General features: G+C 40.5%; 1 protein-coding gene across 2 annotated transcripts in view; it reads left to right on the forward strand.

Moving 5' to 3' along the window:
- The window catches only part of SRGAP3 (SLIT-ROBO Rho GTPase activating protein 3), a 38,326-nt gene extending 16,119 nt beyond the window's left edge, over positions 1-22,207 (forward strand). Inside the window, exons 2-22 of one of the 2 annotated variants that reach the window (XM_053469015.1) lie at positions 6,459-6,654; positions 7,165-7,327; positions 7,961-8,023; positions 8,344-8,529; positions 8,848-8,976; positions 10,579-10,800; positions 11,065-11,166; positions 11,286-11,483; positions 12,693-12,777; positions 12,869-12,896; positions 13,237-13,339; positions 15,542-15,602; positions 15,915-15,992; positions 16,901-17,035; positions 17,313-17,418; positions 17,884-18,111; positions 19,118-19,197; positions 19,280-19,460; positions 19,632-19,781; positions 20,382-20,709; positions 21,192-22,207. In XM_053469015.1, the coding sequence (XP_053324990.1) occupies positions 6,459-6,654; positions 7,165-7,327; positions 7,961-8,023; positions 8,344-8,529; positions 8,848-8,976; positions 10,579-10,800; positions 11,065-11,166; positions 11,286-11,483; positions 12,693-12,777; positions 12,869-12,896; positions 13,237-13,339; positions 15,542-15,602; positions 15,915-15,992; positions 16,901-17,035; positions 17,313-17,418; positions 17,884-18,111; positions 19,118-19,197; positions 19,280-19,460; positions 19,632-19,781; positions 20,382-20,709; positions 21,192-21,608 (3,239 nt within the window). In that variant the 3' untranslated portion in view covers positions 21,609-22,207. Of the gene's footprint in view, positions 1-6,458; positions 6,655-7,164; positions 7,328-7,960; positions 8,024-8,343; positions 8,530-8,847; positions 8,977-10,578; positions 10,801-11,064; positions 11,167-11,285; positions 11,484-12,692; positions 12,778-12,868; positions 12,897-13,236; positions 13,340-15,104; positions 15,136-15,541; positions 15,603-15,914; positions 15,993-16,900; positions 17,036-17,312; positions 17,419-17,883; positions 18,112-19,117; positions 19,198-19,279; positions 19,461-19,631; positions 19,782-20,381; positions 20,710-21,191 lie in introns of both variants that reach the window. The other variant, XM_053469017.1, reaches the window with a different exon arrangement.
- Positions 22,208-23,041: the final 834 nt, after the last annotated feature.

Genomic DNA, 23,041 nt, shown 5'->3' on the forward strand with positions numbered 1-23,041 from the left:
TTTTTTTTGGCTCCTGTCCTGTCAGGTTGAGACACGCTTTGTAAACAAGCATTAAACTACCCAGTATCTGTACTGGGTAGCCTAGAGCTTAATGCTGCAGGGTCACGCAGAGTGCCCCCTTTGTCCCGGGAATTGTTCTATAGTGATAAGACCATTTAATGGCATATTTTGGACCAGGCTTATGGCAGCAGATCCAGACGGGCAATGCCTAGAAGTTAGGACAGCGGCACGGAAGGTAAATGGGTCACTGGGACTATTTTCTGACTTTCCACCAGAATCACTTTTTATTGATTCTTTGATTCCTTGTCCTTCGTATTAGCAGGGTCTTTATAGAAATAACTGTCTTTGTGAAAACTCTCTGGCACAGAAGCGATTATTAACAATGCCCAGAAGAGGAATTGGTTCATCTGTATACTCTCGCAAGAGAAGACAATTTTACCTCTTGCCAACTAATTAGCAATTTTTTTGTGTTTATTCTGTGGCCAGGTTATAGCCAGGAGCTAAGGGACTACTGAGCAATCAACTGAAGTAGGCTTTTGTCGGTCAGCGGCAGGAAAAAGCCTCCTCGGCTTCCTTCTCGGGGAAATTGATGTTTAAATCCTTAAAGTTTGGGAGTAGATAAACTGCTTTATTTTAAGTTTAAAGCCTTCGCGTTTCTTTGATGTTTTATCTTTCTTTGCATCCGTTAATTGGTTTTGAAAAGTAATCTAAGTGAATGTGAAATGGCGCTGGCTAATTATCCCTGTGAATAATTAGTGAATGTTAATGAGTGCACGTCGGATGTGCTGGGCAGGCTGGCGCTCATAGTGGCATCCCGATATACTTCTGCAATAATATATAGTCCTATAGGAATAACAAACTGTCGAAAGTGTAATGTCCTTGTATAAGATTTTTCCAAAGGAAAGGAATCCAGTTTTCCTATAAATATTAATTACGTGACATCGACATTCATGTATATTCACCTATTTTTCCTCAATTGGTGGCTTTCTGTCCCACTGTTCATTCTGTATGTCTTCTTCTGACATTCTTCTTAGTTCCAGGCCACCGTCCTGATTTCTGTAGTCTTCATCTCAAGAAATGATTACTCAGTTCATCACCTAACACATTTTTCCTGCTGTTTGATCCTAAAATTAGCCCCCAAGGCTTACATTACTATCTCCATTGGGGTTCCTAGGAGGTCCGCTGGCAAAGGAACTTCTGATAATATCTTCAACCAACAAGTTCAAGTTGTGCAGAAAACCTTTGTGTGGGGTTCTATAGAACACCGGCCACAATTTTATTTTGCAAACTTTCTTCCCTTAATTCAGGTCCCTATCAATTAATGACATGAAGCCCCTGGAACATTGAAGAACACGAAGAAACGACAACAAATTCAGAAGTCTTAGTTTACCTATTATGTGCTGGTTTGGAAGCGGCAGCCTATTGTTTAGCTCTGTAAAAATAAACATTAATAATAATTACAGTCCAGCTCTGATGTGTTCTCATGCAGCTGTTCCACTCTATCCACCTGATTCAACCCCTCATCAGGCTGCTGCTTGTTTTTCAGCCGTTCCTCCTAAATCAGCTGATTTAGCCAACAAGTTGATGTCTTTGCATGTCTTCCAAGTTAATGTCTTATTTAAGAAGTTTTTGCTGGCCCTGATATGAAGGGTGATATATGCGTTTGCATATTATCCTTGACCTTGAGTTCTTGAACACAGTTCAACGGTCATAAATCTGATACCTCTATGGGCTGCATAATAAGATCCTGACATCATACTAGGATCAGCATCTGTTTGCCGATACTGCTGTCTGCAACTTTTTCCAACTTCTTCATCTATTGTCAATTTTTTATTCTCTATCGGTTCCCTGGCTCCGTTCTGCCCCTTTGTCTCCTTCTCCCTCGTTTTAGCCATTGTCTGTAATATTTGTTATTTCCAAACTTTTTAAGACGTATTGTTGATGGGAGATCAGACAAATTGGTCTCGACATGGCAATTAAAAAAAATATATATATTTTAACATAAGATATTATTTTTTCTATTTTTTTTTATTTAGTTTGACAGTTTTCATATAATTTATCCACTTAAAAAGGAAAAATGTAAAAAAAAAATATAAAAAAAATACATCCATGACTATATTCATTAAATGTTTCCCCCTTTAAGAACTAAGTGTTCACCCCTTGGGTGCGCAGGCTGCTAAATCTCAATTTTAAATGCCGCCCGTGGTTTTAATTTGTGTCTCCGCTTGGATTGCCGCTTGTTTTTTTTTTATATAGTCTGTTCATGTAAGATAAGTAGAACATGTCTGGAAATGGAAAGAAGCCAGTTTCGGGGTAAGAAGTGTTTACTAATCTGTTAGAGGAACGCACAGCACTTCAGCCATCCTACCAGAAAATTATGGTTGTAAGTGATTTTAAGAGCTGGTGAATGGACTGGCGTACAGCCCTCGCTGAGATCCTTTGGGACGGAGCTAAGGCGCACAAAGTCAGTGGAGCAACTGAGATAAAACCGAGACCCCTGGGGTATTAAAAAGACACAGACGGACTTAAAAGTTTTCAGGCGGTGTTCCGCCACAAGCAGTAGCAGTGTTTTCACATAAGTAGCTTAAGACAGCTGCTCAAGGTCTCCATTCATCCCTTGGGCGCTTGCCTGGAACTCGTTGCCGTTAAGACAATTGGAAACGTCCAGGAAGAGTTCAAAGATCGACGCCAGGACTGTTTAGATTGTCTAAAATATGGCATTTCAATACTCTATTTAGGAAAAAATATGAATAATATTTTTCAGATCTGGTTTGTAAAATAAGTTAGTTTTGGGAAACTCTGCATCGTTTTGTTTTAAGATAGAATATTAAGAAAATAATAATAATTAAATGTTGCTTTGAAGCTGAAGAGGACTTAGCGTTCTCTGTATTATAATATGGCGTTAGAAGCGTTATTGCAGTTATGAGGAAAAATTAATGGTTTTGAAATCTAGAATATTAATCCCAAAGTATCACATTGAGGGAAAAATAATTCTCCGTTGTAAGATCAGGTTTATTGAAGTCCGGACAACCCTGACTGTTAACCACAGATCTTTCCCCGTTTCCTTGGCAACCTCAGGATTAGCTGGAACCAGAGCATGCATGACTGCAGAGAGAGAGATCTTTAATGTGGACGGAGATATTAAACATTGCCAGGACACACCGGGGGCCCTCCGCGTGTCTTTCTTTCTCCCGGGGTGTATAAATGGCGAGGTGGGGGTGATTGGAGTTTATTATGTTGAAGAAAGGACTTGGTTGCTAATAATTTCTAAATCCCAGAAATGGAGTAAGTAAATAATAACACATATTGTCAATTCTAGTCTTGCCATACCCCTTGGATATATGTATTGTAAGAAGCGCTGCATAAACTGTTGGCGCTATATAACTACAAGATAATAATAATATTAATAATAATCAAGTCGATGTCTATATGCCCACCCCTTCTTTAAAGCAGATGTATGGCTTAAAATATATAATTTTTTAGAGAAGGATTGCCGTATCTTAATCCTTTTATGTCCAGACAGGTCAGACGACCCCTCGCTTTACTGAGTTGGTGAAGCCCATTGCTCCGAATGTCCCGATTCAGCACATCTGCCGTTAAATGCTGTGTTCTGCTTAGTCAGTAGCTCTCAGAGATCAATCAGCTCCCTGGCTTTCAGTAGATTATTGATCGTTGTTACTACTAATTAGTTAATGGAGCTAACATGAGACTTTATAGCTGTATAATTCCACGTGTCTCCCCTTATCTCATAAATCTATTCTCATATGAAACTGTAATAGGCTGATTAAGGCTACCATATTGGTCATTATAGAGAGGACTGCCGGGGATTCTGCATGCTGCCGAACATTGAAGCGCACGCTGGCGCGATGTAACCTTCATACCCTGGCTTATATTTTCTGGATGGAATTATGTGTTTGTATAAACTTTTATAAGTAAGAGGGCCAAATACAATTAGGAGGCACAGTCTGGCTGATTGGGACAATAAATCTTAGAGGCCATCCTACAGTCCGACGGCCATCCAGCGGACAACAGCGATGTAGCCGTATACCAGGTTGGAATTAAGTACACCCAGGATATTACTATCTGTTATAAGGATAGTGGGAAAAGATCAATAAATTCTATGAAATCCCTTTGATAGCATTTGATAGAAATCTGTCCACCATTCCTGGTTATGCATCACTTAATATGCAAGGACAGAACACAAAAAGCCATATATACGACTTTTAACAATGGTCTCAAGTCAGCTGATACTTGGCTCAGTCCCTAATCTGCCCCGACCCCATCTTTACTCTTAAACCACTTCTCGTTTCGGGTCCTGCCCACAGATCTGCTAATTAGAGGTCTTCCGAAAAAAAGCAGTCGGTAAATAAAAAGCCGGAAACAGAGGGTTTGGTGGCAAAGAGCCGCAGCGGAGGGCGTCTGTTTACATTCTTCATAGCAAGAAACGCCAACAGCAGTGCCAAGGATATCCCCCTCCTAATGAAAGCCAGGATCAGATGCTCCCTGACGCGTTTGGGCGCATGCCGTTTAGCAGTGAATTACTGCGTTCTATTGATCTCGTGTGTAATGTCTCCCTGGTCTGTCTGGGAAGAGGATAAACCTCACGAGTGTGTGGGTAAAGTAGCAATTATGCTAAAATATCCCTGTCCAAATATAAACCTTGTATTTTTGTTCCAGGATATGAGACAAAGCGCAATCAATAAAAGCAGTGTTTTCAGCAGCGCGTTATTATACGGTACGGAATAGAAAAACATTAACTATTTCAGAGGAAGCCAAGCTGTTCTAAGACTAACGTGGCGGCAAGCGAGTAAAGCGTGCGTGGCATCTCTTGCCCAAAATATGTACAGATTTAAATACCTCCTAAATTCTACCCCGGCGAATCGGGAGCTTGGGGCGGTAAAATGTCACTCAATCTGGCAGCGTTACCGCGCATGCGCACAATTCCTGGAAAGCAGGCACTAATTGGTTGTTGCCATAGAACTTGAGAAATCTTCTCGAAAGTGTTTTTTTTTTTACGTACCACTTTTGCCACTTTGTAATTAAATTAGTCTTAATAAATGCCACAGTTTGGGTCAACGACATCAAAGCTATATCCCCGCCTAGGCAGTCCTAAATGAAATGTATTCGTGACGGCATTTGCATCTGAGCAGACATGTTGGCACGGGTTCATCCACAGCGCTGACATTTCTGGATGGATCCACAATCTTTAAACCTCTGTTTAGATTTTGGGATTCCACCTCCTGCCCTGATCGTGTTGGATTGCGCGAAGGGTTAATGAAGCCCACCATATAGACAAGAAATGTATGCAGCTTCCACGTAACCTGAAGTTACCTTGGTAGCAGATTGAGAGAATTGCCTGCTGTGAGCTCGGCATCGTGGCTTTGAGGGGTAATTAACCTCGGCTTGCGAGAATACATGGAGTAGCTGGATGCTGGCCGGAGGGCCCTGGGGAGCAGCGGGAAGCTGTCCAAGGTCCTGATTACAGCCAGAAGTGGAAAGGCAGCCGATACAGCAAATAAACAGAAACGTGGGACAGTGATATAAGCAAACGGGAGTAGATATGATAACGTGGATTCATATGTAACAAAATCAGCCCCCCCCCATTAGACATGATCCTGTCGAAGCGTGTGTAACCCATTCAGTGCTATGGAAGTGTCCAACTAAGGCTGACACATATATTTAAAGTCATTAGAGTAATCAGTGAATCACTGGTAGGCTGATTGATTTATTTTGTTAGTTATTCAGCAAGTAATGATTTAAAATATGTATAGATTATTAAAATGTAATTTCTCAGTAACAGTGACAGGGAGACCGCTGTTGCCCTTTTTTATTCATGGCTTTACTGTATATTATTTCTAAGGATGCATCAGATGGTTCTACAAAGAGCTGGACAAATCTGATGTTATGTTATGGTGCGGCTCCACATGGACAGGCCTGGGTATGATTGGCGAACAAAAGAAACACTGCTGTTGGGTATCCCCCACATTCTGCCCTTTTATAAGTGAATCTGACAGTCAAGGTCTCGAGTGGCAGGAGGGTATATTTTGCCGTTGGTTGCACACCTGTCCGAGACTCAAGTTTAGGGGGCAAGAGACCTAGAACTCACGTGATTACCTTCTCTTCATCTTAAAGGCTCCGTTAATTAGCTGCGCGTTGACACTGATGAAATCATGTGACAATCTAACCATATGCCACATGAGACCTCTCTTTCAACGCACGTTTATTTAAACTTAATAAAACCGGGCTTTCTGCACAGCTCGTAGAATATTTAATGTGTTGTTTTGCAACATATATTCTTTCAAGCAAGGGTCTTAGCGACAATGACTGAAAAGCAGAAGAAGTGTATATTTCATGTGTATTTAAATGTATATTTTTGCGGCGGTGACTCACGCCCGAAGCAGCGTTTCTAAATGATATTTTGAATGTCACGTTCACGAAAAACCTATGTTTCCCCGCAGAGATCCGCGCCCAGCTGGTAGAGCAGTTTAAGTGCCTAGAACAGCAGTCCGAGTCCCGTCTGGCCCTGCTCCAGGACCTGCAGGAATTCTTCCGCAGGAAGGCAGAGATCGAGCTTGAGTATTCCCGCAGCTTGGAGAAGCTGGCCGAGAGGTTCTCCTCCAAAGTCCGAAGCACCAGGGAGCAGCACCACTTTAAGTAAGGAGCGTCCTGAGATACAGCTGGGCAGGTTGTGGTTAATATGCGTGTTTGGCGGTTCGTTTGTTCTACTTGGCATCAGCCCATTGTACCCGCAATGAGAAAAAAAGGCAGATGTGCCCAATAAGTGTTTCACACTGCTCTAATAACACGCTTTGGAATCCCAACCCAGCCCGCTTTCATCTAATGTGAAGAGATGTTCTTTTTGTGTCCTTGGTAAATGGCAACTCGTGTGTCTAAGTTTTATGTATAAAGGAAGCTTGTTAAAATGTTACAATTTCCTTAAAATATCATCTGGCTTAACTGCCCCTGTTTAGGGCAACCAAATAACCCTTTCGTTTATAAAGTCCACACGCATGTACATCATCCCGTAACCTGTTTATAAGTTCGTACGGAACATGTGTGAGCCTAAAACTGTCCCTTCGTTAAGGGAATGCCCAGCACTTTGTGTAATATATCATGTTGTCTAGAACATCTGAAAACCATGTTGGTTCAATGAATGTTTTTCAGGAAAGATCAGCATCTCCTTTCTCCAGTGAATTGTTGGTATTTGGTCCTCTCTCAGACACGACGTGAAAGCAAAGATCATGCTACCCTCAATGACATCTTCCTTAATAACGTCATTGTGAGGCTGTCACATATCAGCGAGGATGTGATAAGACTCTTCAAAAAGGTGACGTGTCATTTTACTTTATTTAGGCTCATCTGAATTTTTACTGTTTTTGCTACCTTCCATCAGTTTGTTCCTTTAAGATTCCATCCCCAGAGTCCGCAAGTCCAAGAATCTATGATCTTAAGTTTCCTTGAGTGTGACTTTGTGAGCCTAGGACCGTGGAAACTTCCGCCAAACTGTTAAGTCCATCAAGTTCAACCCTTCTACCTAACCTTCCTACTCTTTTTGCTTAAGAAGGCAAAAAACCCTAATTAGGCTACTTCCAATTCTGCCATCAGATTTCTCCTTGGATCAAGAAGCTCTAGACTATTAAATCTATTTATAGCCCTGTATGGCATGCCTTTCTAAAAAAATATCCAGACCCCTTTTGAAGGCATCTAATGTATTGGATAACCACCTCCCTTGGCAGTGGATTCCATACCTTTACTGTCCTCACTGTAAAGAATGCCTTCCTTTGTCGGCTATGAAATTCCTGCTCTTCCAGTCTCAGGGGGCGACCTCTTGTTCTTTGTATATTTCTGTTAATGAACAGGTCACCGAAGAGCTCTTTATATTGGCCCCGAAAACATAAAAGTCATTATATACCTGCTTCTCAATGTGTGTTTTAATTGCATTGTCTCTTGTTTGTGGCAGAGTAAAGAAATTGGGTTGCAGATGCACGAAGAATTGGCAAAAGTCACTAATGAGTTGTATACAGTAAGTGTGCCTTGTAAAAATCCCTTTCCCTGTAATATTTACAGTAGACCTCTATTATATAAATACTGATATTAGTAAGAAAAAATAACCTGGCAAATACATGTTAATAAGTTAAAGAAGCTGTAAGTGGACATATTGCAGATACCAGGACTGCTTCTCTTCTATTTGCTGTATGGTAGATGCAGACCAGTAACAGGTGCATTTTGGTGTTCATGTCTGGTGATGTTCTTGGTCTGGCCTTTGCGGCCTCAAGGGATGTGACAGCGCGTTATTGCTTTCCGGAGGATTAAATCTCTGATTATTTTTCAACCCATGCACAGGTGATGAAGACATATCACATGTACCATGCAGAGAGCATCAGCGCAGAAAGCAAACTCAAGGACGCAGAAAAGCAGGAGGAAAAGCAGTTTGGAAAATCCATAGAGCTGACTTCCAATGCACTGCGCCACGAGGAGAGAACCCAAAGACGCAGCTCGGTGAAAAAGATCGAGAAGATGAAAGAGAAGGTGGGAGCTCAGTCCTGAGAACCTTATCTATATTCTCAGTTTATTGATGGCTCCCACAGTGCATTTCAGGACGTTCACAACTATTATTAGTAGATGCTGTGAAAATCCCAGATCCGCCATGTAGAATCATCATGAACATTGCTTTGTATTCCTACAAAATGTGCTTGTTTCAGATATGTGCTTAGTTCACACTGTGCTGATTTTAGTTCCCATTTAAGTTGGTCCCGGTTTTCCCAATATGACCTCGACATGGGTGGAGGTGGCCTTTGATGTGCTTTGGTGTTTGTTTATGGATTAGGTTCTTCTCTTTTTTTCCAGAGACAAGCCAAATACTCTGAGAACAAGCTGAAATGCACAAAGGCCAGGAACGAGTATCTGCTGAACTTAGCGGCCACCAACGGGTGCATTAGTAAATATTACATCCATGATGTGTCTGATCTCATAGATGTGAGTACATAATCTTTCAATGACCAAAACAAACTTTTCTTCGGTTGGTCAGTTATTAGATACTGACACAATCACGGTACGAACAAAATACATTAATAAGCACTGGCATAACAACCCAACAGTCTTACGCAGACAAAGCCGTGTCTTAGAGTTTCACCCCCCAGGATTAATCATATATTGTGTCTTTGGACACCGTTTGGTGCTTCATGGTACTAGACATCATATTTTTCATGCTTTCTTAAAACTTAGTTTAGGTTGAATACATCTTTGTACTCATTAGTTTGGTTAATAGAGTGCCATAAGCATTAATTATCTCCACTTGGTAAATTACATGCATTTTTTTTTCTTGTTTTTACCATGGTTTTTACTTACTCCTGTAGTTTGTCATTCATATCTCTCGAATTTTTGCCATTTCTTTATTTCTGTTAACCATAAAAAGTAGGCATTACCGCCAACCTCTGGAATCCTAGCTGCCCTGTCTTATGCCCCCAACCAAATCTTTGGATGTAAAAAAAAAACCATCATGGGAGATGTAACCTCAAGAGGCTGGAACACCAGTGGTTGCCTATCTCTGAAAATGAGATGAGTTATTGTTCTAATTGAGAGGTTTTAGAGAAATCCCTTTCTGTTCAGTCCCCGTTGGCATACAGCAGATGTCTCGATTTCTCTCCTCTGTGATGCCTGATGAGGTCTCACCCTGCTCCTCTCGGCTGTTCTAATTATCTCCACTCTCCGACAGTTTTAAACTTAGATTGCAAGCAGTAAGGGCCGGAGCCCAGGTGTCGGAGTAATTCCCATGTGATCCCGAGAGCTGTTTATCTGTGTCTATGTGCCACTGGGCCACTGGGATCAGATGTGGTAGCTTACTTGGTATTCATGGCAGGCAGAGAGCAAAGACAACAGAGATGACCCCGCCAGGCATGTGAATCCCTATTCCGGTGCTGTCGATGCACAGACAAGGATAGAATCTCACCAACTATCAGCTGAAATCCCTCACGTTCATTGCTTGCCGTGTCTGGTGCTCCAGCTCCTGTAGACTACCATTCTCATCATGATGGATATGAGGCAGAAGCTTGCAAACAATATGTTGATTAAAAAATTGTGCTTTAACAGCGCCTTATATTATGCAATCTTTAGGATATATATTTTCCTGCCATTAAAAATAATTCCTAAATATACGTATTATAGGTTAAATATTTCATAAAATATTATTTCTCAACCATCTTTCTCCGACCGAGAGTCCCAATATTAAACAAAACTCTTTTTTCCATCTTAGAACTATTTCCTTGCAATTTTTTCTTTTTTGTTTAAAAGTATCTTTTGGTCCCAACAGAAGTACCCCAAAGTGTACACCTACCCCAGATTACAAAACAATTTTGTAGACCACAGTGAACAGATTCCCTGAAGATTCCAGTCACTCCGGTGTGGAGTTCAATACTATTAGCAGTTAATCTTTTTATATTTCATAGTTTATATATTTCGGAAGAGTATTCAGAGATCTGTAGTGATAAACATATTTTTGTAACAAGAACGGATTCCAGCTATAACTGTGGGTCACATCTTAGGTGAGTGCTACCAACTGTCCTGTTCTTCTCCATGCAGTGCTGCGACCTGGGGTTCCATGCCAGTCTTGCCCGTACGTTTCGCACATACCTCTCCGCAGAGTACAACCTTGAGACATCTCGGCACGAGGGCCTAGACATTATTGAGAATGCTGTAGACAACCTGGATGCCAGAAGTGACAAGCACAAGATTATGGACCTGTGCAACCAAGTTTTCTGTCCTCCACTGAAATTTGACTTTCAACCCCACATGGGTGATGAGGTATGGCTGGAAAATTAAGCGCAATAAACCAGTGCTGAGAACCAAACCGGCCATGTTTCTTCTCGGCCACTTAAAAAATCCATAGGTTCTGTTGACTCTACTTCTGAATGGCATGTAGCCATCTGCATTTAGACGTTATCACTGTCGTAGACTGTCCATGACTGTTGTAGTACTGTCTTCTTGAGTAGTTTCTTGTGAAATTGTGTAATTCGTCAATGCTTGCTGTTTTGAGACATCATGTCTGTGTGTGATGCCCACCTTCAGGTCTGCCAAGTGAGTGCCCAGCAGCCAGTCCAAATGGAGCTTCTTGTACGGTACCACCAACTCCAGTCCCGTCTCACCACTCTCAAAATAGAGAACGAGGAAGTGAGTGTTGTTCTATCCCCGTCTTTTGTTCTTTCTTATAGTTCTAGTAACATCTCTTAGGTGGGGGGTTGATGTGTCCACGTTTGCATATAATACAATATCTTTATCTGATTCGACAGGTGAGGAAGACATTGGATGCCACCATGCAAACTTTGCAAGACATGCTGACCGTCGAGGACTTTGACGTGTCGGATGCCTTCCAGCACAGCCGCTCCACAGAATCTATTAAATCAGCTGCCTCGGAGACCTACATGAGCAAGTTAAACATCTCCAAGAGGAGAGCCAACCAGCAAGAGACGGAGAGCTTTTACTTCTCGGTAAGAGGACCACTATCAGATATATCAGCTGGATACACAGATCTATGAGAAACATGCCATAAACGGTATAAACACATAATAAAGTCTTGTTGTGATGGTGCAGAATACATAATACAGTACAGGGAAATAGAATAGAATGCAGCAAACTTATATAGAGCACGGCTTATAAGGATAATGCTTAAAAGGAAAGTCACTGATACAGTAAAAAGATACAGTAACGTGGGTCGGCATTGGCAAAAACCTGGCTGTATCGTAATTTGTTCTAATAAACTTTATCTGCAAATGTGCAGGCCGCCATTGTTGTCAGTCTTGTGACTTAAAAAAAGAGTACTTAAAAAACTTTTTATATTGTTTTATTCTAATACTAGTGATAAAATAATTTGGCCTAGCGCTTTGGTCAAAGGTGCTTAGTGGTAGGCATAAGAGGTATTTCAGCAACCTTCAATAGAGTAGCTTTTGGTGCTTTCATTGATTAATTAAGATGCTAAATGTACCATGATCTCTAAACAGTACTCAGCAAGTAGATTATGATTTAGATGGAACAGTATACAGCAGTTCTTATACAAAATGTAACCGAATATAACAAGCATAATACCATATAGTCCATATAGTCCATATACCATATAGTCAGCAAAACAGATTTAGGCTATTATAATGAAAATGCTACTGAACTAAAAATAACTTGTTTCTGTTACTAGAAACCTTTTAAATATTCAAATATGTTCTAAGCATAGTAACTTTTATTTACTTTTTATTTTAATACTGTCATCAAATGCTACATGTACTATTTTATGTCTTCAAATTCAAATGGATACCATATTGATGCTGAAACTATAGCAGATGAACATGAGTAGTTGGGTAATCCTACCAATGACCCTCTGCCATTACTACTTATGCAAATTTTTTGTGACAAATATTACATACCCAATCCTCACAACCACGGTACACAATGACATGAGGATACACTGGGTAGGGTGGGAGTTTCCCCAAGTGCATCTGTCCCCATTTTCTTAACACAAGTCATCAGAAACCTATATTTGCATAAAATGCAATATTACAAATATAAAGATTTTTATATACCCAAATTAATATTCAATTATTACATTAGCTTTATCTCCAGCATTCAATCCAGCCCAATAATTATATATATATATATTCAATAAATGGAAGCTCCTTTATTTGTCATGTTCTCTTCTCTTTACTTTGTAGAAATTTAAGGAATTTTTGAATGGAAGTAACCTCATTACCAAACTCCAGGCCAAACACGACCTTCTGAAGCAGGCCCTTGGAGAGGGTAAGCAACACAAGACAATCTCAGTTCATTGACTACCATGTTTTTTTTTTACCATCATCATCCTTTAATGTTTCATTTACTCATCTTCCAGGTGAGCGAGCTGACTACGGAACCACTAGGTGAGCCAATATTTTTGGACTTAAGGGCAGTCACTTCAGAGGGTGAAGATATGCAGCCATTAATTTGGCATGGCTAGGAGTAGGACTACCATGTCAACACTTCTTTAAGATTATGCCATTTTAGGCCTATTTACAGTATGGTGACAGGGTAATTGGTTAGAGGAGTGGTGAAAAGGGATTCGTAAATACTGGGGGCTTGATTGAGTGCGGGGTCAGACAAGAATTTGGGGAGGGATAATAGATGCGCTACATACTGCCTATTTTGTGCCAACTAAGGACCCATTCTTTTAGGTTGGATGACGACCTCTTACTGTTTTGATACATTGTTCCATTTCCTCAGGCCCCCGACTCTCCCCCCTAAACCCCAGAAAATGAGGAAACCCCGACCACGCTCCCTGTATAATCATAAGCTCTTTAACGGGAACATGGAACTGTTTATTAAGGTACCGGTAGCGAGTGCTGCGTGGGGGCTGAGTCTGCTCTGCTGCCTCTCTCTGCACCGCTCCCTCTTCACTGCGGGCTCTCTGCTTATAGCTCAGATTTTGTGTTTTTCCAACACAGAAAACCAAAAAACATGACTTCAAACCAATTTGTATGCCGTGAAAGACAAACACAATTAGTGTCATTTCAATGTGAATATAAACCCTGCAGAAAAGCACAGAAAATTGGATCCAAGAACCATATTTAATATTAAAAATAGTGCATGGTGGTCGTTAACTGCATTCATAAATTAGGGGATTCTGATGGAAGTGAGATAGGATCTCTGCACCTCCTTCCTCCATGGTATACATTTAAATACATACAGGGATTCAACAAAGTGCAAGAGGGAAATACCTTTTCAAGGAGGAGAAGACAATCTAAAACCAGAGAGTCGGAGGCTTAGATGTACTATTTCACTGAGAGGTTGGTGGATAAATAGAAAAGCCTCCCAGTAGAACGAGGGGATGTTGACACAGAGAGGACATTTATACATGCATGAGACATTCTATGTTTCTATAGGAGACCCCTTCATCTTAAGTGACATCCATAGACTTCACAGGACAGCTAAGAGCCTGGATATTGCCTCCTCCCTGGTGGCGAGAGATTCTCAAAGATTACTCCAGATAATCACCTCTGAGAGTCATTGTGTCTGCAACACAAAATCTGAGTGACTTAGTAGTCCTGCTTTCTTACTCTTCCCATTTTTTTCACTTGAATGCACGGGTAGCCAACCTGACCTGTCGCCGGTACTGCAAACGTTCTACAGCGATAGGAATTCTACATACTCGGCACTCCTGCTATAGAACGGAAATGGGGACCCTGTCAAAGTCTAGTGGTCTGCAACACCTGTAGATTACTGCGAGGCCAAGTACAAGCTCGTATCATGGCGTCTGCCACGGCCGACACTTACTCCATTGAGGGACTTATTACCGCTAGTTTAACAGCCACTAAGCAATAAAATTACTTTTCCTTTTTGGATGTACCCTTTTTTTTATGAAAATGCAGCCCCAGTGCGAGGAGCCTTACATTGATTCTATTTTAGTTTCAACTAATGGTCCGGGAGATCTTATCCGTGATTTCATTAATTATGAGACGGGTGTGAAGGAAAGAGAGGGAGATCATTGACATCTCCAACCAAATAGAGGTTTTCATATTCAAGCCGATAAGGCTGGTCAGAAAGAAGCACAAACTCCATAATTTGAAAAGTTTAGCTTTTCCTAAACATTCCATTAGATACTAAAATATAAGGCTTACCCCCATAAAAGCAGCAAAGGTTATTTTTAATGTTCAGTGGTTGTTGAATAATAGGGGAAAAACTCCAGCGGCACCAGTCCTAAGTGCAGTCATGGCCACCATAGAAGGTTTTTCCCACTGAGCTCACTCTACGCAAAATGTCACCTACGTTGTAATCTCACAACTAGTCACCTATATACCAGTGCTCGGGATGTATACATCGTGAGAAACTCAGATATGGGATTCAGGTTTTTACCCGGAAGAGTTTCCCAGGAAAGTAAGTGCTACATTTTTATGATCAGTTCTACCAAAGATATAGGGCTATCAATGCAGATGGTTCCCAGTCCAGGGATCGAGACATGCTGGCATCCCCTGTCTCTCGCTTTATCTCTACTCTCTGCTGACTCTTGCCTCCTTTCCTCTCTATGTCGCTGTGCTGCTGCTCTGCTACTGGTGCTGTATGCTTGTGATGCAATTGTGTGTTGCTCACATCAGAGGACGAAGAAATACTCGGACCAGATATCAGGTATTAATTCAACTCCATTAAGGAATACCTAACATCACATTGTATCAGGACTACAAGTCACTTATGGAGCCTTGATGGCCATTACCTATTCAGTGACATATAAGCCCGTAATTAGGTAGTGTCCACATGTCCTCACAGTTATGTCTTGCCTAATCATTTGAATACCCATTTCCAACACACACAGTAGTTGAACATGATTAGTTTGTGGTCTTGTGACTCATAGAGAACCCCAAGATGTCCATATTGGAAGCAGAAACGTAGCCTCTGCAGCTTCTAATGTATAAGAGTCAAAGGTACATTATGATGGACTACGAAGCACCTTGACCTAGTTGTTGCTACAGTATCCAACGTATAACTAGAATATCCTCCTGTTTTTTTTTAACCATTTCTCTTTCTTTTTCATTAGGACTCAGGACAGGCTATCCCGTTGGTGGTGGAGAGCTGTATACGGTACATTAACTTATATGGTGAGTATCCGGTTCAACTATTCAAGCCATTTTGAGGTTCTGACTTTTGAGTCTCAATTTGGAAGCACAACTCACTGTATCAAAAACAGTAGTATTGTATAGCTTGATTAATATAATTTATTGATCTATATAGCGCAGTCATATATTGTGCAGAGATGTTAAGTGAGCTTCCAAAACCAGCCTTGAAGGACCAGCTCCATAAAACCTGGACAATCTGTGTTCTTCCGAGGTCTGGGGACCAATGATGTAGATCAAAGCTCTTTAAAATAATGAATGTTTGAGCTCGTAGTGACGTTAGCTGTCTTGGCGCAGGTCTCCAGCAACAAGGGATCTTCAGAGTTCCAGGCTCTCAGGTCGAAGTCAATGATATTAAGAATTCTTTCGAAAGAGGTAAGTGATATCTGTCTGATATAATCATTGGAGTAACCTTCGCAGATCTGTCAATGTATTCTTTCCTCTCAATGTTTACTCAAATAAAAGCAAGTGGTTGGACAAGCTGGGACTGGTTTGCTAAGCACATTTTTAAAAAATATATATTTTGTTACTGTGAAAAAAAACATCTGAAAGTGAATCGTAATTAAAATATTTCTCTTATCATTTTATTTAATTTCAGTTTGTCTTACTTCTTTCTACCTTTTATAATTTTCAAGTTGTCACAATAACCTTCCTTTGCATGCATACAACCCTTTAAATTTATGCCTCCTCGTATAAATCCCAGATCGTGGGGAAGAGTGATATATTATGTGCAAAATGCAACCAAAAATATGAAGTTCAAAAAAACCCAAACAAACAGCTTGGTTATTTAAATATGTAAACACGCTTTATTTAAAATACTTAGGAGTTCCTCTCTGGCTTCGTTTTATTCACTACTCCTGGCTTCATTTTTTTCTGTTTCCCCCCCCCCAATAGTGTGTTACTTTTCTGTGCTTAGTGTGTCGCCCTCTGCTGGACTACTAGGGCAGATCATGCTTTGTTTTGTTTCCTTGTCTGCAATATTGTCGAATTGCTGATTTCTATATAAACTTAGGGTTAATACCCTAATCATTGTTTTCTCTTCAGTTCTTAAGATTTTGGTCAAAGATAGTCATTTCCATTTTTAACTAGATTACCTGCTTTTAGAGATTTTGGTTTTTTTTTTTGTAAAGACCATGTCTAGCTGTTTTTCATGCTATTTTTATATCTTTGTAATAATTATATTCTTATTCTTAGAGATAAAATAAATCTGTGTTCTCTGAATAACCAATTTTTGGAATCCTTTTTCATATACCTGAATCCTTCTCCCTGCTTGGCTGGATTAGGAGAGGATCCACTAGTGGAGGATCATAGTGAACGGGATATTAACTCAGTGGCTGGTGTACTGAAGCTGTACTTCCGAGGTCTGGAGAACCCACTCTTTCCCAAGGAAAGGTTTCAAGACTTGATATCTACAATCAGTGAGTATTCCTAAAATAGTCTGTCTCCTTCTTGCCTTCATGAAGAATATTATAACCCATTGGCCTTAATACTTTTAGTACAGATTGAGAATTCTCCTTACAGACTATTATTATTTATCATTTTATATAGCGGCATCATATTCTGTAGCGCTCTACAATAAACTAGTTTATGATCAGTGTATTGTTCTGGATACATGTTGTGTCCACAGCCCTTGAGACTCGAATAATATGATATCTTCTTGGCCATGACTGTCTTCCTCTGTCCTTGTTGTTTCAGAGATAGAGAATCCTACTGAAAGGGTCCATCAGCTCCGTCAGATCCTCATCACTCTGCCCAGATCAGTCCTTATTGTCATGCGATATCTCTTCGCCTTCCTGAATCAGTGAGTTAATATTCAACATGAGGATTGTGTTTAATAGGAATAATTATAAGGATATCATGCATTCATTCCCTACCTTCTTATTATGCATGATCTGTTTAGAGACCACAGGCTAAGATTTTATAAACTGGAGGTCTATGCACTAAAGGTTTAATATAAAATTGAATAACATAGGATTATTAAATATTGCCAGCTTTTCCATTTTTCCACACTGTAAAAACTAATGCTTATGTGCAGAAAAGAACCACCATGACGTTATTGAATGGAAAAATAATACCCCACAAGTATTTTTGTGTTTTATGTGTTACGTAGATATGTTTTCAGCTAGCATGTGAAAATTAATCTTAATTTAGAAAACGACATGTTTTGAAGATGTGACTTGACATTAAATTCTCAAGGAGCAGTTTGTGGTTCTGTGAAGACACCTGTGGGCTACGATCAACTATATCTTATCGTTATGTATCACAGCTTGTCCCAGTATAGTGATGAGAACATGATGGACCCTTACAATCTGGCCATCTGCTTTGGGCCAACGTTAATGCCTATTCCGGATGGACAGGATCCTGTGTCCTGCCAGGCGCATGTCAACGAGGTCATCAAGAGCATCATCGTTCACCATGAGTCCATCTTCCCCTCGTCCCGTGAGCTGGATGGTCCGGTTTATGAGAAATGTATGACGGGTGGTGAAGAGTACTGGTAAATATTTATAGGAAAGAACAAATGTACATGGAAAACCCTTTTTGTATTTTTGTAGAAGGTCTACAGACAAAGCTGTTGGGGAGGAGACCGGAGTACCTGGTGTGTGGTGATCTGAAGTGTGGCTTAATTTGGCAGGCTGATGCTTATAAGATAGCTTAATGTCTTTCAAAGGCACATAACTAATTCTGTAATGTGTCACAAGACCTCAAGACGTGTGTTTCTGGACTGTCGACAGATTGAATAGATCTCCACCATTTAAACCATTACTCTTCTATCTGCATGCCCCAACAACATGAAAAAAACCATTGGGTAATAACCCTCCAAGTCCCATGTGACACCGTTGCCCATCACATCTACCCCCCTGGTAGTCCTGAACTACCAGCTTCTATTAGAAATTGCATATTCTCAGACATAGCTTGGCCTTTTTCTTAATAACTTCATTATTTAACGAGAAAAAATATTGTTACAGCTGGCAGTATTTATATTAGGTGCACGTTTTAAGTTGGGAACTCTTTTTCTATCTCTATCTTTGCTTATCAGACAGAATTTTTCAGCTATCTCTCCGCGTCTATTTATAAAACATGTAACTTCCTATTATACATAACGGCCAGAAAAGAACAAAGCCTCCAACCTATTGTAAGTCGTGGGAGATTGATTTTTATATCATAATAGATCTTCCTGTTTGTGTTTAGAAACACAATTTCTATATTTGTTCCCTTTCCAATATATTTATCATTTCCGACATTCACCTTCAAATTGTCTTGCTTCAGTTACTAAGACCTCCTGAGTAAATTCACATTGAATTTGTTGCTCTGTACTATTGGGGATCAAGGCAAATTATATTATAATATAATATTATATATTATTAGGTAATTATAACTTATCACCCAGAGTGCTACAGAATGGCTACATTTTAATGGGATGTATGCAAATACATTTTTTTTAACTTATATATATCTACAGCTTATGACACTTATGTGTCCTTTTTTGATATTTGTTACAGTGACAGCCCCCACAGCGAGCCAGGCGCCATCGAGGAGGTTGACCACGACAATGGTACAGAACCTCACACAAGTGATGAAGGTGAGTGCTGGTCCACCATATGTCCTGCGTAACCCATATATTATTCTGTGTTTTTCCATTCTTTCATTTCCTGTACCCTTAGAGGTGGAGCAGATTGAAGCCATTGCTAAGTTTGACTATGTGGGACGCACACCCCGGGAGCTGTCCTTTAAGAAAGGAGCTTCGTTACTTCTCTACCATCGCGCTTCTGAGGATTGGTGGGAAGGACGCCACAACGGAGTAGATGGCTTGATACCTCATCAGTACATTGTGGTGCAGGATCTGTGAGTGGTTTTCATATTTGAACTGTCTCTGACCGACTGCCGCTGTTTTGAGGCCATCTCCATGATCAGTCCGTTTTCATCTCATGACCAGTCCGTTTTGTGGATTAACCATATGTGTGTTTCCAACAAGGTCTGTCCTCGTGACCCTGACCTCTTACCTTGTTTCTTTAGGGATGATGCGTTCTCAGACAGCCTTAGCCAAAAGGCAGATAGTGAAGCCAGCAGCGGACCATTATTGGATGATAAAGCATCTTCTAAAAATGATATACAGTCTCCCACAGAACACCTGCATGAGTACAGCTTCTCTGGAGTTTTGGGCAGGTAAACCATAGAGTGCAGTGAGCATAAATATAAATTTTGCATACAACTTGATGTCATTTAGGTTATTTTAGTGAATAAAATGGGTTTGAAGGCACAGCATTGAATTCTATTTGATACTTCAATTTTTGATGATTATCAGCCCCTCTCTTTGTGTGTGGGGGTGTTCCTCTCTCCTCACACTCTATTTGCCAGTTTTGCATTCTCTAGACCAAAAAACACTTGATTATTTTTCAAAAAATAGGAAAAGGCTATTGAGTCACAGTGCGATTATCGTTTCCTTTATGTGTCAAAATTCCAAATGCTAATTTGTAGCTGGGACTAAGTTGCCATCAAAATGCAACTACTGCAAAAGACCTATAGCATTTGAGATATACATTAAATAATTATGGTAGGTGTTAGATTTATTTTGAGAATGTTTCAGTGATTTTGGCATAATGATAATATTGAATACAATAATCTATAGAATATTCAGTTACGCAAAGATTTGAGAGAACGGCTAATTATACCAGATGATTAAAATGTCTTTCTTGTATAAAGGTTGTATGTTTTATGTTATGTGTCTTAATACTTGACTAACCTTTGTGTCTCTTCTTTGTTTAGAGTGAGATTAAGGTCTGACGGAGCAGCCATCCCACGTAGGAGAAGCGGAGGGGACAATCACAGTCCTCCTAGACCTTTAGGGCCTTGCATTGACACACCACCCCGTGCCGCTGCCTGCCCCAGTAGCCCCCACAAGCTATCATTGAGCAGAGGACGGGTGGACAGCCCTGAAAAACGGAGGATGGCGACTTTTGGGAGTGTGGGAAGTATTAATTATCCAGAAAGAAAAGGTCTTTGTGAAGTTGTCTCCCTGCGTTCTGTGTCTGGAGGCACTAGGCATAGTAGTCTTGGAGACCACAAGTCCCTGGAGGCAGAGGCACTGGCTGAGGTAGGACATTCTCAATGAACCCCGCTTGCTTCGTAGCATTAACACCAACAAGTTGTATGCTTCTCCAGTAATGACAATGGTTTCATTTCCACGCATTTAATGTGCAGTCTGATAATTAATATTTTTGTTGAGTTACTGAGCTTCCTTTTCCAATGCTGGTTCTCTAGCGTCCTTAACAGGTTATCAGAATCTTTTATGAAGTGCACAGGTGGAATATCCAGTATCAGTTGTTTGGTCTGTGGCAATATGAGTTTATCATGAAAGCTTGTTTCTTTGATCAGCTTGAAGACTACCATCAAGCAACATCTATGTGGTTCTCTAGGTTAATGCCAGTGTCAGTGGTAACCACATATCTAACGTATAAATGTGTTATGATATGGAGGAAGAATGTTGAAGGTATTTTAAAAGCAGCATGCCACATAGACCTTGTGTAAGTGTTTATGTTTTGCTATTCCATTCAACTTGTCTCTTTGGGATTTTAGGACATTGAAAAGACGATGAACACAGCCCTGAATGAGCTACGAGAACTGGAGAGGCAGAATACAGCCAAGCAGGCCCCAGATGTGGTGCTGGACACTTTAGAACCAATGAAGAACCCTGCTCTTGGAACGCCAAATTCTGAGCCGGTCAGCCCCCTTCACACCATTATGATACGGGACCCTGATGCAGCTATGAGGAGGAGCAGCTCCTCAAACACTGAGATGATGACCACCTTTAAACCGGCTCTTTCTGCACGCTTAGCAGGAGCCCAGCTCAGGCCACCACCTGTACGGCCTGCAAAGCCAATGGTTCAGCATCGATCTAGCAGCAGTAGCAGCTCTGGTATGGGAAGCCCAGCACTCACTCCTACAGAAAAAGTGTTCCCAAATAACCCTTCAGACAAGTCAGGGACCATGTAACTCAGACTCAAATGATTGCACAATTGTCTGTTCATAATGCTGCGCAGAGTGTGCACAACCGCTAAGAGGGTTTGTTTCTGGGTGTATACTGGTAGAGGCTCCAGTGTTTACATTATAGAGACCATACCACAAATGTTATATAAGATCCTATTGATCATGTCTTGGATGGGAAAAGAGGATCTTACCGCGATTTAACATTTCTCACTGAATTCCTCCATGATCTCATAAAGTATCATGCAACAAGAAAACCACTCACACTGGATATGATACAGACAAACATCTCAAAAAGTCCTCTTACAGACAACACAATTGGACATCTGACACAGGACCCACCCAAGCAAACATCTTCGTTATGACGTACCACAAACGGATGTATCTCAAGGGGTGGAAAGAAACCAGTCCAGCTACTGCTACTATAGCCTAGGTACTCAATTCATACCAAATCTATCCACAGGTCACACAGAGGATTTCTCTTTACAGGCCAAGTCCTTCCACCATATATCCCACAAGGCAAAAAGTAACCTACCTTTAGACAAACATCTCCCACCTGTCCTGCCATTAGACAAACATCTCTAACGGTAATTCACCAAATACCAAAACCATTTAGTTTCTCATGGAATCTCCATCATATGTGCATACTTTGCACAGGATCTTACCACTTGTAGCTCATTGTAGACCACACCTGGGATCAACCTCCATGGACATCATGCACCACACCTTGTCTCCAGGTGGTTTTAAAATGCACTGATATACTATTCATATTAATAGACCTGTTCCAATATTCTCTTTTTATAAGTTTTTTTTTTATTTTTAAAGATTTTTAAGTGTGCTGAAATCTTGGGCTTTCTGAGTCAAGGATGTATGCTTTATTCTTGTGGTTAGTTCTGCGGGATCTAAATACATAGTTACCACTTCTCCTTTAAATGCAAACCCAGTAAATGTCCCAAAGCTAGAGCCCTTTGCTAAAGTAACCATCATTAGTATTATAACATTTACTGAGTAATGTTTGCCATGCTATGCCGTCCTGTTCTGGCTGCTGAATTGGGTGAGACTGAAAGCCAAATTCCCCCAGGCATTGTTGCTGGCAATGAGTATTGCCCACAGATACATTGTAACCTACAAGATTTGCATCAAGACATTGGAAAAGCTGTTGCTTATATCTTGGGATACTTGAGAACATTACATCTGTCATTAACCTTGTACAATCCAGGGTTAATATATATAATAATGTGTATGTATGTATAGTCGTTAAATCTATAGAGGACAATGTGAATTATGCCTGAACTCAAACTACAGAAATTATGTTCGTGCCGTCACTGGAAAGGACATATAGATGTGTATATATAAATATATATAGTATGAATATACCTTACTAAACCCTTAGATTTACCTCTGTGATTTGCTCTGTGGTAACCCTCTTTATGAAAAGGGGG

This window comes from Spea bombifrons, chromosome 6 (genome assembly GCF_027358695.1).
Source record: "Spea bombifrons isolate aSpeBom1 chromosome 6, aSpeBom1.2.pri, whole genome shotgun sequence".
Lineage (NCBI taxonomy): Eukaryota > Metazoa > Chordata > Amphibia > Anura > Pelobatidae > Spea > Spea bombifrons.